The sequence below is a fragment of the Ascaphus truei genome, chromosome 1 (assembly GCF_040206685.1).
Source record: "Ascaphus truei isolate aAscTru1 chromosome 1, aAscTru1.hap1, whole genome shotgun sequence".
Taxonomy (NCBI): Eukaryota; Metazoa; Chordata; class Amphibia; order Anura; family Ascaphidae; genus Ascaphus; species Ascaphus truei.
This window is the reverse complement of record NC_134483.1, coordinates 532789044-532802472: the sequence shown is the minus strand read 5'-3', so window position 1 is coordinate 532802472 and position 13429 is coordinate 532789044. Positions and strand designations below refer to the sequence as shown.

Genomic DNA, 13429 nt, shown 5'->3' with positions numbered 1-13429 from the left:
CCCCAGGGAGAAAACTGGCACTGTTGCTCAGACAAATTAAGTAATGGGATTATAAAACTGTGAATAAATATCATCTCATAAACATGTTTCTTCAGCAGAAAATGAAACTTGTCATTTTTGCCTAATAAAAAACCAACAATGCATGGCCAGGAAAATGTCTCATCTCTAGTGAAGTGCAATATACAATCTCATAGCAAGTTTAGTATGTAAACATTTATACAGACTGATAAGCCGATAGACATATTGACACTGTCAGTACAAACACATATTTCAATAATAAGTTTTTTTTCACCACACTTTTACCTTGATTTCCTAAATTTGAGCCGTTTTGCTTTGTATAAAATTGCAATCTCAAAGGCCCTCCTTATTTAACATATTAAACAAATTAAGGTTGAGATGTCTTACCTGCCAGACCATTTTGAGTGAAAGTATTTAGAAAGCTGGATAGGGAATTGAGAGCAGAGCGAGTCTGTCTGGCATTTATGTGGTGTCTCTGCATCCCTTCCTTGGAGAATCTAAATCTAAGTGTGTGCTAACCACTACCACCTCTCCTGTCCCTCTCACTATTCTGTCTAATTTAGGGGTACATGCATCATCTCTTACTGTTCATTGATATGTTTGTCTCCAAATATTTCCACTCCTTTCTACTCCCACGTTAATTAGATGGGTGCAAATAAATGTCCCACCTTTCAATATATGTCAAATAGTCCCCGGCCCGGTTCTTTTCTCAATTTGTTCAGAGACAATAGAAAACATCTTTTACAGCATCATTTCAGTTGGTTACGTTATTCAGGCATATAGAATTTAGTTATAGAGTGGAGAATCGTTAGCTCGTTGTTAGCTTGTTGATGTTCAATGATTCTGAATTGTATAAATCTAAATGCAATCTTTATACATTTCTCTTAGCCAGTCTAAACATAGCAATCACCTGTTTTTCTCAGAGTCAGCCCAAAATGTTTAGTCAATCATCCAAAGTTTAAACCAATGTTCCTTAATTTAGCAATATTTACTGATTTAGAAGACCCTACTTTGTTCTGTCACTAAGGGGCCTATGCAGAGAGCAGCGCTGGGAAAAATTGGCGAGGGGAATAAATTTTACCTTTAATGGTGTGTTTTTTTCTCTTTATTCAGAAAGGGGCGAAATCTGCAATTAATAGCATGTATGAGTGTGGCAAGTTTGAAAGGGAGAGATGCGCGCTGTTTAAACGTGTAAAAAAAAATCGCGTTTTTTTTTTCCCTTCTCCCTCTGGCCGCCGAGCTCCAGTTTCCTGCCAACTTTTGTTGGCGGGGCTGATTGTCGAATTTAACTCCAGTTTAATGGCGCGATCAGCCGCTAGATGGCGATCGCGCCTTTCTGAATACGGCCGTTTTAAAACCTGGCGAGATTTAGGTTCTCGCCAGCCGCGCGGCGAGATTAAAAAAAAATGGCGCTTTTTTCTACACTCGCCATTACCTGCCTTTCTAAGGGCAGATTTCGCCAAAAAATGCCGCTTTTCCTGTTAGCGCTGCTCTCTGCATGAGGCCCTAAGTAACTATAGTTAATCCTATGTTCCTAATCTAATAAGACCCATCTCTATTGTATTGTTTTTCTAAGTATTTAATTAACATTTGATTCCAAACTCAAAACCATATACTATTCAACTCGGCAGACATTAAGCATACCAAGTTTCTAAATCACATAAAACATGTCTACAATCTGCCTGCCTTCAGACTGATTTAACTTCTTATCTTTGCAGAGGCAGTTTATCATTTTTCAATATAATTTCTATCTTAATACTAAATTACTTATTTTAACTAGTTACATGCTGAATATATGTGTGTATATAGAGAATATAGCATAATTAATATTTAGGCTTCAAATCGTCCTCTCTTCAATCTTCTGCAACCCAACTAATTTAACCATTGACATCCTTTGGTAAACTCTCCAGGTCCGTCCTTACTTACTTTTTCATGTTTTGGTTGCTTTTCCATATCATCAAATAGCCTGTTAAACGTGTGTGTGTGTGTGTGTGTGTGTGTGTGTGTGTGTGTGTGTGTGTGTGTGTGTGTGTGTGTGTGTGTGTGTGTGTGTGTGTGTGTGTGTGTGTGTGTGTGTGTGTGTGTGTGTGTGTGTGTGTGTGTGTGTGTGTGTGTGTGTGTTTTCGTGTGTGTTTTCTCTACTCCAGGGGTGGCCAACTCCTGTTTTCAAGGGCCACCAACAGGACAGGTTTTAAGGATCTTCTTGCTTCAGCACAGGTGGCTCGGTCAATGATTGACTGTATCACCTGTGCTGAATCAGGGATACCCATAAAACGTAACCTGTTGGTAGCCCTTGAGAACTGGAGGTGGACACTCCTGGTTTTTAAAAAAAAAAATGACGTTTTAAGCACAACATTAAGTTAGAAAAAATATTTTTACTAAACAATCATAATACAAAAAGGTGCAAGCAATATGCTGATCTGGTGCCTGAACATTAACATGTTGCTTGCACCTTTTTGTATATCATTTAGTAAAAATATATATATATTTTTTTTTTAATTTCATGTTTTATTGCACTTTGCGCTATCTGGTTTAAACAGTGATAGTTTGTTTAAAGCACCCATCCAGCAGATTAGCATTTTTCTATATTCAGTGCGGTCTCGATACCTTCTGTTTTTTTGGAATTTACATTGTTAAAATCTTAAAGGATGATGCTGTAAACTACAAATATTTTGATTATCGTAACTAGAAGGAAAAAGGAGCATCTCTCTTACTCAAAAGTAACATCTTTTACTCAACTGAAAGTCTGTTTGTGTGTTGTTACTGCCTCTAGTAATAATTACTCCAATGTGTTCTAATATTAATTCTTAAAATAAGTTAACAAACACACAGAACCCCAGCAAGCTCTTTTTGGGAACCCCTGAGCCCCCACAAAATATATCTATATATATATATATATATAATTCTGAAAATCTTGGTTGTGAGTCTCTGTAGACGATTTGATTGGTTCGTCGGTCCGTCCGTCGGTCCTCATTGGCCGATGTGTCTTGACCCCCCGTTTTTGACCCCCCCAACACACACAGTGACAGACACACACAGTGACAGACACACACAGTGACAGACACACACAGTGACAGGCACACAGTGACACCCACCCTTCCCCCCCAGCTCTGTTTTTGACCCCCCCCAACACACACACAGTGACACCCCCCCATCCCCGCTCCGTTTTTGACCCCCCCAGCTCCGTTTCTGATCCCCTCCAACACACACAGTGACTGACACATACACACAGTGACACCTCCCATTCCCCCGCCTCTGCCTTCCCCTCACCCCCCGCCCCTGCCTTGCCCTGCCTTCCCCTCACCCCCCGCTCCTGCATTCCCCTCACGCTGCCTCCCGTCTCCCGCCTCTGCCTTTCACCCACCCGCCACTCACACCCCTGCGCCCCACAGCCGCCACCCGCACTCAACAGACACCTGCCACCTCACCCACTTGACACACACCCACCGCCTCTCACCCACCCGACACACATGCCTCCCGCCCCTACGCACCGACATCACTGACCAGCTGTCGCACCCACTCACCACCCACCCGCCACATTCGCACCCCTACGCACCGACATCACTGACCAGCCGCCGCCCGCACTCACCCTAGCGGGACCCCCACCCACAGCCAGCACTCACTACCCACCCGCCACCCGTACTGAACACCCACCTGCCGCCTCACACCCGCTCACACCATAGCGGGACACCCACCCACAGCCAGCACTAACTACCCACTCGCCACCCGTACTGAACACCCACCCGCCGCCTCACACCCACTCACACCCTAGCGGGACACACACCTCACATTTTACATCATTTATGTCACCAAAATATACATTGTACTGTGGTGTCTTTACAATAAACCATTTTTAAACAACAACATCGTATTACATTTTCTTCCATGTTTCTTTTCAACATTATTATACAACCTTTCCACCAAATTGTCATCCTATTGTTCCCCTATTTATACTTAATACTACCTATTACGGATTTACATCCCGGGCAACGCCGGGTATATCAGCTTGTATGTACAGGCATACCCCGGTTTAAGGACACTCACTTTAAGTACACTCGCGAGTAAGTACATATCGCTCAATAGGCAAACGGCAGCTCACGCATGCGCCTGTCAGCACGTCGTGAACAGCAATACCGGCTCCCTACCTGTACCGAAGCTGTGCGCAAGCGGGGAGACTATAGAGCCTGTTACACATGCGTTATTTACATCAGTTATGCACGTATATGATGATTGCAGTACAGTACATGCATCGATAAGTGGGGAAAAGGGAGTGCTTCACTTTAAGTACATTTTCGCTTTACATACATGCTCCGGTCCCATTGCGTACGTTAATGCGGGGTATGCCTGTATATAAGTGTCAAAAAGGAGAGCTATTGAGCGTGGCAAATGTATACAACAAGCAACAGAGAAGCCCAATGCTGCATCCAATATGACAAAAATAAACAGTAAAATACTTATATATTCTCTTGAAAAAGGGTCATTTATTTTAACCCAATGGCGAAAGCATTGTAAGCCTGTAAGAATATATAAGTATTTTACTGTGTATTTTTGTCATATTGGATGTAGCATTGGGCTTCTCTGTCGCTTGTTGTATACATTTGCCACGCTCAATAGCTCTCCTTTTTGACACTTATAGATTTTGTGGGGGCTCAGGGGTTCCCAAAAAGAGCTTGCTAGGGTTCTGTGTGTTGTTTGTCAACTTATTTTCAGCTGTCTCAGCTGTTGGAGGTTAGTGGCCCCTCCCTCCCAGTTTTTAAGCCCGCCCCTCCCCACTTCCCAAGTCAGCAGGTCCTTTTCATTTTACTGGATATAGATCCAATGTGGTCTTTCTCCCTCCTAATAGAGGTAAATGAGAATTTTTATCCTAATATAGAGATATATTAGTATTTTATCTGGTAGTGTTAGGACCTGTGAACTGGGTCTGCCTTGTCGTGGCTTACAATGCTTTGGTCAAAGGGTTAAACTAAATGACCCTTTTTCAAGAGAATATATAAGTATGTTACTGTGTATTTTTGTCATTTTGGATGTAGCATTGGGCTTCTCTGTCGCTTGTTCTAATATTAATTCTGCCTTAAATTGCATGAGAAAACATTTGGTCAACAACTGTTTTCCACGTGATTTCCTCCCGGACTTCCAAAAGTAATTTTATTTTTGTTAAGCAGAGTAGCATTGCTTGTAGTTATTGCAAGCTACAGTAGTTGTACTTTCTTATTGAATACTGTATATTTTTGTCCTCCCATTCCAGTAAGTAATACTCATGCTTCTCTCAATGTGAAAGCAGATAAATGTCTCTGCTATCATTTTCTTGGCACTTTTGAACTTTCCATAGCTGCTGACAGTTGTTCTTGTACTTGATGGTCACTTTACACATCGTCACTCTGCTCTTCTCACAGATATACAGATGCTATTGATGTTGTACAGGCGCTGCAGACTCACTCTGACCCTGACGTTAAGTCCTCATTCATCATTGGAACAGTTACTGTATGTGTGGATCCCCTCAGCTGCTTCATGGAGCATAGGTAAATGATGCCTAGATAAAAACACAAGTGCAGATGCATATACAGCTCAACCCCGTTATAAAGTGATCCGTTACAACGCAAATCTGCTTATAACGAGATGTAAGCGTGGCCCACAGTTTTCGTATTTCTGAATACTTTACAACATGATTATTGGGATCTTAAATACTTTATTGTACAAATGCATATAATTGTACATTATTTCTAACGGGATGCGCTTATAGCGCGATGTGATTCTTTGGACCCCAAGCACAGCGTTATAAGGGGGTTGAGCTATATTAATTAATGATAGTTCACAAAGTACTCCTAAGTTTTTTCTGTACTTATCAATATATTTAAAGAGTTGCAAACCGATTGATAAAGGCTCTACGTTATTGACACATTGCAATGAAAGGCAGCTAGTGTAAAAGTTGTATAGCCTGAGAAAGATGGTGATTATCACCTGTAACACCATGTCGGTGATGAAGACAGAATGCAAAAGCATGCAGGCAGGTATTGCTCGTTGCTTTGAAGAGAGCTGCAGCTGCTGCCCTGTGTTTTATCCACTTATCTTGTGTCCAACTCTCCCTTCCATGTACTGTATCGGTGGTCATGTTTCTGCAAATATTCTGGTAACACCAATGTATCTGAGTTCAACTGAATGGTATATCACATTTGTTTAGAATACCAATAACATGCTAAAAGTATTTGTTTATAGTCAAATAACTACTTGTACCAGGGCAGCCTCAATCACACCAAGACATATGTTGGAGTTAAACACAAATGAACAATACAGACCGGCGCCTCGAAGTCCAATTGGAAGGAACAAAGGTAAGTCCAAAGAATAGCTGCAGTGTCCAATGGAGGGTGATCCAATCTTTAGACAGCAGACTCCACAGCAGCAAAAATGGTATATAGTGCAAGGGAGACAAAAGGAAAAATCATAGCGTAACAAGGTATGAACTGGACATATAACACATAGACAAAAACAAACATAAAACAATGACAGGCTGACAATTATTTACGGAGTAATTTAATGTAACACAATAAAAAGCAATGAACCAGTGAAGAGCAGATGTGGGATCCGGTGTGTAAAACCGGAATTCTACTTACAAGAAGTAAATAATTGTCAGCCTATCTGTCATTGTTTTATGTTTGTTTTTGTCTATGTATTATATGTCCAGTTCATACCTTGTTACGCTATGATTTTTCCTTTTGTCTCCCTTGCACTATATACCATTTTTGCTGCTGTGGAGTCTGCTGTCTAAAGATTGGATCACCCTCCATTGGACACTGCAGCTATTCTTTGGACTTACCTTTGTTCCTTCCAATTGGACTTTGAGGCGCCTGTCTGTATTGTTCATTTGTGTTTCCTCACTAACTGTGTTTGGGTTAGTTTTCCTGGCAGCCTTGCCTCATATAGGTGATTTATCATATCATTTTATTGTTGTTCACATGCACTGCACATTAGTTTTTTAGCGCTATATACACCATTCTTTTTCCAGTATATGTTGGAGTTAAAACAAAGTGAAATCTCACAAAAAAATTGTCATAACTTTTCTGTACTGCAAATCTACAGTGTCTCTTCTGGTGGGGGTAATCATATTTGTTCACATAAAAGTATAACAAGGCAGGAAAGTACAATAGAGTTTGGGTTTTATATTAAGTAGAAATATTACACAATAAAGGAACCGTTTATATGAACGTCATGAAGTGTACTGTTCTGAAAGCCACCGAGGAAATAGGCAGACCACTGTAGCTTCCAGCATCCAAATGTATTTATCACATCCTTTCTACAGATCATACCAAATCCTAACATCTTAAATGTAAACTTCTTTTCTGTTTGTAGGTTCCTGTTTCCTAAATTACTGGAGCAATGTTCACAAGGTATTTGTATTGAATTATTCTGAACATTATTTTATTTTAGGTTTTATTTACATCCATATATATATAAATGTGTTTATGGTTTTGAAGCAAAAGGCGGCACTGTGTGCTCATTTGCATGTCATTTCCCAGAATCCCATGCTGCAGTGGAAGTGCTGTGTGTGCTGGGTGATAATGGTGAAAGGAGGGGTTGCAGACCTGTCTAAGACATGCAAATGAGCATACAGTAATATTTCCATTTGATATATATATATATATATATATATATATATATACACATATATACATAAGTGATACGATACCGTTTGAGCGAATATCAGAGGCAGCACTCCACAAAGTTGTCAAAAAAGTTTTGTATTTAGTGAGACATAGTAACCAACGTTTCGGTCCTCCACACGGGACCTTTCTTACATACACACACACACACACACACACACACACACACACACACACACACACACACACACACACTTGTGTGTGTATATATATATACACAGATATGGTTTTATAGCTTAATCCCAACAAATGTAAACTCACAATTGTGAAATTCTTTAAAGCAGTGTATATGGTATGTAACAGAGTTTGGTAATCCCTAAATTGGAGATCACTCTCACCACCGCTGCCCATGTGATGGTGCGCGATCGGCCGATACCAGTTCTTCCGTCTCTTCCTGTCTCGCGTTGGCTGACGTGGTGATGTATCTCTCCTCCGATTGGAAACTGCCGGTCAGTGACCACGCATTTCACTACGGGCTTCGTCAGGACTCCTGGTGTTGGTGGAGGTGAGAGTGGTCTCCCATTAAGGGACTACCGGCCTCTGTTACATACCATACACACTGCTTTAAAGAAATTCACAACTGTGAGTTTACATTTGTTGGGATTAAGCTTTAAAACCATATCTTGTATAGCACAATCTGCACCATCGTGTTCTTTTTTTTTTTTTCTGGGGGAACGAGTATTACATCTTTGCAGTATACAAAAAAAGCCAACGCTCTATGCCTGGCCAAAGAAGTTTCCACCAGTGTTGACATAGTTGATGAGTCTGCTATCTATGGATACTTTGTGAGAGCGTATTTGTGGAGAATTTTGTGCACTTTTTTTCAATATATTCTGACACAGTATTGCACTAATATATATTTTAGTCTTTTTCCAGTTTTTGTGCTCCCCGTGTTTACAAGATCACATTTAGGTAAAAATAGCATGCACCAGAGGTTCTCTAGACCCCCCCAACAGCTCAGGATATCCCACTTCAGCACAGGGGGCTCAATCAGTAGCTGAGTTTAGACTGAGCCGGTGATTGAGCCACTTGTGCTGAAGCAGAGATATCCAGAAAACCTGACCTGTTAGAGGGTCTTGAGGACTGGAGTTGAGACCCTCTGGCATACACTAATGCCTGACTAGACTGTGGGCCGGCAACACGATTATCCCAATCGAACAAATCAAATGGCATATTCATTCATTGCGGGGCATTTTATTATATATACTGTATGGTTTAAAAATGGTAACTTTCTTCCTTTTATGTTAACATTCTACATTATTGTAGGCATTGTGAGCAATGTGGTCCTGACTAGTCTGACTAAAGAACAGAAGCACCCATGCCTGGTACTACTTCAGAAGCTTATTAGGACTGTAAACCCTGGGGCTGCCTTCATTCTAGCAGACAAGGGCGTTGTAACCAGGTAAGACTAGACAATGGTAATATTTCATATGTAGAAAAAGCTTACAGGTGCGCCCCACTTGAATTGATGACCAAATCACAAGGCACTTGACCAGTCCCTGAAGATTGTTATCTTCTTGGAAATGGATCAGTAATCTGCCACAGGAACATAGATCAAGGTTCACAGAGATCCCTAAAAATGAAGACCTCTTTAGTAACAGATTGAAAGTGTCTAGTCACCGTACAATTTTTTAGCATTAATATTTAGTAGGGCAGATTTCTAAAGGATGGTAAAACCTACTGTACATACAGTATATGCTACTCTTGCAGCTTTGGAAACTAGTGGATTACTAATAATAATTTAAAAAAAAATCTGTATTGGTGGTTCCACAAGTGGTTGAAATAAGGCAGAAAGATCTGATAACACACAGATCGCATAGTCAGGCAAAAACGATGTGCTAGCTATCGTTTCCACGCAAACTGTATCATAGGGAAACATCTATTACCCACCCATTAACCAAGGCATACTTACAAGACAAGACATACTTGAAAACGAGATGTAACTCTCAATGTATTACTTCCTGGTAAAACATTTTTATAAATAGAAATAAATAAAGACCTCCTTGGTTTTAGCATCTAGATAAACTGCCAAAGTACAGGGGAATGCTATATGCAGCCACCTGACTCAAGCTGCTAATCAGGTTTTAGAGACAGAGGAGCATGTATATAATGGCAAAAGTGGGGCAATTCTAGGGCAAAAAAAAATATGCATCAAAGAAATCAATAGCTCTGGTACGGTCTGTTTTGCCCCGGAATTGCTCCACTTTTGCCTAAATAAATAGATAATAACTTCCAAACTCTATCAGAATTACATGTGGTAAAACACGGTAACGCGTAAACAAAGTAATAAGAGATATAGCAAAGGGACAGGGTGGTGGAAGCCCCACTGTGTGAAAGCTTAAGTCTGCATCAAAATCCTTGTGTATACTGCGGATATTCTACGTGGAAATTGCCCTAGTATAGTACAACCTACTTAAAGCTGCAGTTCAGTCAATATCCTGCATGTGTGTTTTTTTTTTAATAAATCAGTTCTGTAGTAAGAAAAAATACTTTTAGCATTTTCTGTTTTTAAAAAAACAACTTTGAAAGACCAATTTTCTTGTATTCTATTTTAACAGCCATTGGCTAAGGCACTGCCCCTTCTTGTCCTGTCACAAGCTCTGGCACACCCCTTTGTCAGCCCGGCCCTCCCTCTAGCACATGTCAGTGCAGGAGTGCTCATGAATATTCATGAGCTTCCACTGAGAGAAAGAAGCAGAAGAAAAACAGATCCCTTCACTAATTATGTCACCAAATTTTGCCTATCAATACATGGAGAACGAATTGACTGGCAGCTATACAGTTCTTTAAGTTATTAGAGATTGCACACATGAAACTATTGAAGTAAAAAAATAAATTAAATTTTTTTTAAAAAAAGACTGAACTGCAGCTTTAACCACTTTTCAAATGTGTGACCTGCTTACGTTGCTGCTTTAAGCACTAATGCCAAGCAAGCTCTTTCATACTGTAACCTTTCTAAATTATAGCCATGTCAATTGTCATTTATTTTAACTGGGAAATCTAAAACAAATGATTTGTTATTTTATAAAAATGAAGCAAAACAGTAACCATCTGAAATAATGGTTAATATTTATTCATCCCGGAGAAAGGTCTGCTGTGTTTTAAGGAAACGTTGGATGAATAAATACACTGTACCACAATTTTGGAGTGCTAAGCTTTTCTCTTCATTGCTATGGGGTTTCAGCATACGCAAGTATCTTTAATTTTTGAGTGCACGTATAATTCTATATATATTTTACTGCTATTTAAAGCATGTGTTATGGCAGGGGTGCCCCCTGTGTGCACTCGCCATCTCCCCCCCTCAATCCCCTCCACCCCCTCCCTTACCAGCTGTCTGGCATCGGGGGCGTCACATGACGTTGCGTAGCCATTTGATGCTGCGTTGTCATGGCGAGGTGTCACCGGAGAGCAGGTAAAATGGCGTTACAGAGGCCTCGTCCGCTCTGCCGGCACTTAATTTAAATGTTGTGGGGAAGAGCGCGGGGCCTCTGTAAACACTGCGCTCCCCCCCAGAAAAAAAACTCGCTCACCCCTGTGTTATGGTAGCAATATTCATTTTTGTGTTCTTTTTTAAAGGGAGAGATATGCATGCCCTAAAAAAATGTTTTTCGTTATTTTATAGAAACGAGGATATTGGCCTAGTTTTATCTGAAAGCAGTTTTTCAAATCCACAGATGTTACGAACGCGCTATCTAATGTACCCTGGCTGGTAAGTACATGTAAGCATGAGGGTCATTTTGAATTCCTCGGCTTTTGGCTGTAGGACCCCTTCTCTTTATTCCCAGTAAGCATTCTTCCCCTCATGTTAATGTTGCCCAAGGTGTTTTCAATTCATTAATTTTTTTAATTGTCCTAACAAATGGAAAGGATTTATATCAGGGGTGGACAACTCCAGTGCTCAAGGGCCACCAACAGGTCAGGCTGTAGCACGCATATCCTGAAACCCTGACCTGTTGGTGGCCCTTGAGGACTGGAGTTACCCACCCCTGATTTAGATTGTGGAATCTTACGCGGGTTCCCTTAAACATTGTGGTAATTAACGACTTTCACGGGGTTTTTTTTTTTTTTTTTTAAATATTGCACAACGATAGATATGTTGGTAACAAACGTAATTATTGAGCGCTAAAAACACACAATTTCTTTAAAAAAAATTGTATTTCTTTTTTAACTGGTATCGATATTAACTCACATTTTATAGGCGTTTAGTGAATCCAGGCCAAAGTGTTTTGCAAATATTTTCTCTGATGCCTCATATCTTCAGTTTGACTCTGAGTCAGCAGTTTCTCCTGCTATGGCAATCTCCACGGAAAATGGGAATGAACAATCTGCTTCAACTGATTTTATGAGTTTGTATAAAGTGTTGACGTTTTGTTCTTTTCCATGGCAGTATAACTGCCCTCTATCCCCCTGTAAATTACTTACTAATATACTGTCTGCTCATTCTTTGTATTACAGACTCATGTTTTAGACATGGTTGCTGGATTCTTCTTGGTTGAAAGTGTATAAACCTTGGAATTGTGTGACTATCACAGGCCTATAAACCTCTCTCCTATGATAGTGCTTGTGCATCAATTAAATAAAAAGCACTGCTCCTCTTACTTTCTAAGTGTTACATAAAATGACTGAGTAAATGTATCTACTGATGATTTGTGTGAGGAACTAGAGTTGGGAAACAAAAATAAAACGTTTGAAACATGTCAAGTAATGGATAAAAGTGTCTTTTACAATTTTCAGGTATGATGGAAATTTTTCAGCTGGACCTGTTTCCCCAAAGATGGATCATATCAGTGTGTGGTTTAGCCGTCCTTTAGAAAAGGCTAGATTTATGACACAATGTAAAGGTAAAATAAGCGTTTGGTGACTTTGTGTCAAAATCTGATTTTAAATCATTTTATATTTTTGAAATTTGAAGGGTAGTCACATCAGGCGTGTTTAAAATTGTTGTGTCCAAGTTACAGGCCATGGGACTATTGCAACCATTTCAAGTTAGTGCTTGTGTTTGAGATTCTCTGAGTGTTACTATATATTGATCATGTCTGAGTACAAGAAACCTGAATGACTTCGCTCACATTTAGCACATTTATACATATTTTTTTATGTTTCCGCATAAGAGCAACCTTTCTCCTGCCTTAATCCATTTTTTAAATTGAAGCTCCTTTCATAAATTAATAATGAGTAAAAATCACTTTTACAGTTCATTCAAATTAGACCTTATGCATAACGCGTCAATAATAAAAAAAAAAATCTAAAACCTAATAACTTGCATAATATTGTTAAGATGCATAGGTTGCCTATCACCCTTACATTGCAGCCGTGTGACAAAATGTGTCACAATGTATCACTTCTTTGGAGGTTACGCTCATTTGGGCCTCACTTTGGAATCCAAAGATCTGTAGCAGCACACCTTTGCAATAAAGTTTTAGCATGTCTAATGTATTTAATAGTTGCAGATAAACTTTTTTTAAATCCTAGCTTCAAAAAATATTGTGTAAATTCCAAGGCGTAAGGATTATCTGCTGCTTTCCTTAGGAGCTGGATAAGTCATTTTACTTTAATGAAGTATTGTGATTTGGCCTTTAATATTTTTTATTGTGTTGAAACCGGCATGATTTGCCAGTGAAGTATTTAATTAGGATAGAAATGGAAAAATAAAGTAAAAACTATTTTTAAACCGCCTAAGTGATTTTGGGACTTCGACTGTTCTGCTCCCCTAAACCCCCAATCCCTCTTAGGCTTAGTCCATAGAGACTGAAGCC

The 13429-nt window shown here is 39.8% G+C and overlaps 1 protein-coding gene across 3 annotated transcripts in view; it reads left to right on the top strand.

Annotated features, from left to right (window-relative positions):
• DNAAF9 (dynein axonemal assembly factor 9) overlaps positions 1-13429 on the top strand; it is a 109711-nt gene that overhangs the window by 79901 nt on the left and 16381 nt on the right. For all 3 annotated transcript variants that reach the window (XM_075572652.1, XM_075572651.1, XM_075572653.1), the window contains 5 exons: positions 5412-5537; positions 7363-7400; positions 8940-9075; positions 11296-11382; positions 12408-12514. In XM_075572652.1, coding sequence (XP_075428767.1) covers positions 5412-5537; positions 7363-7400; positions 8940-9075; positions 11296-11382; positions 12408-12514 — 494 coding nt within the window. The remainder of the gene's footprint in view (positions 1-5411; positions 5538-7362; positions 7401-8939; positions 9076-11295; positions 11383-12407; positions 12515-13429) is intronic.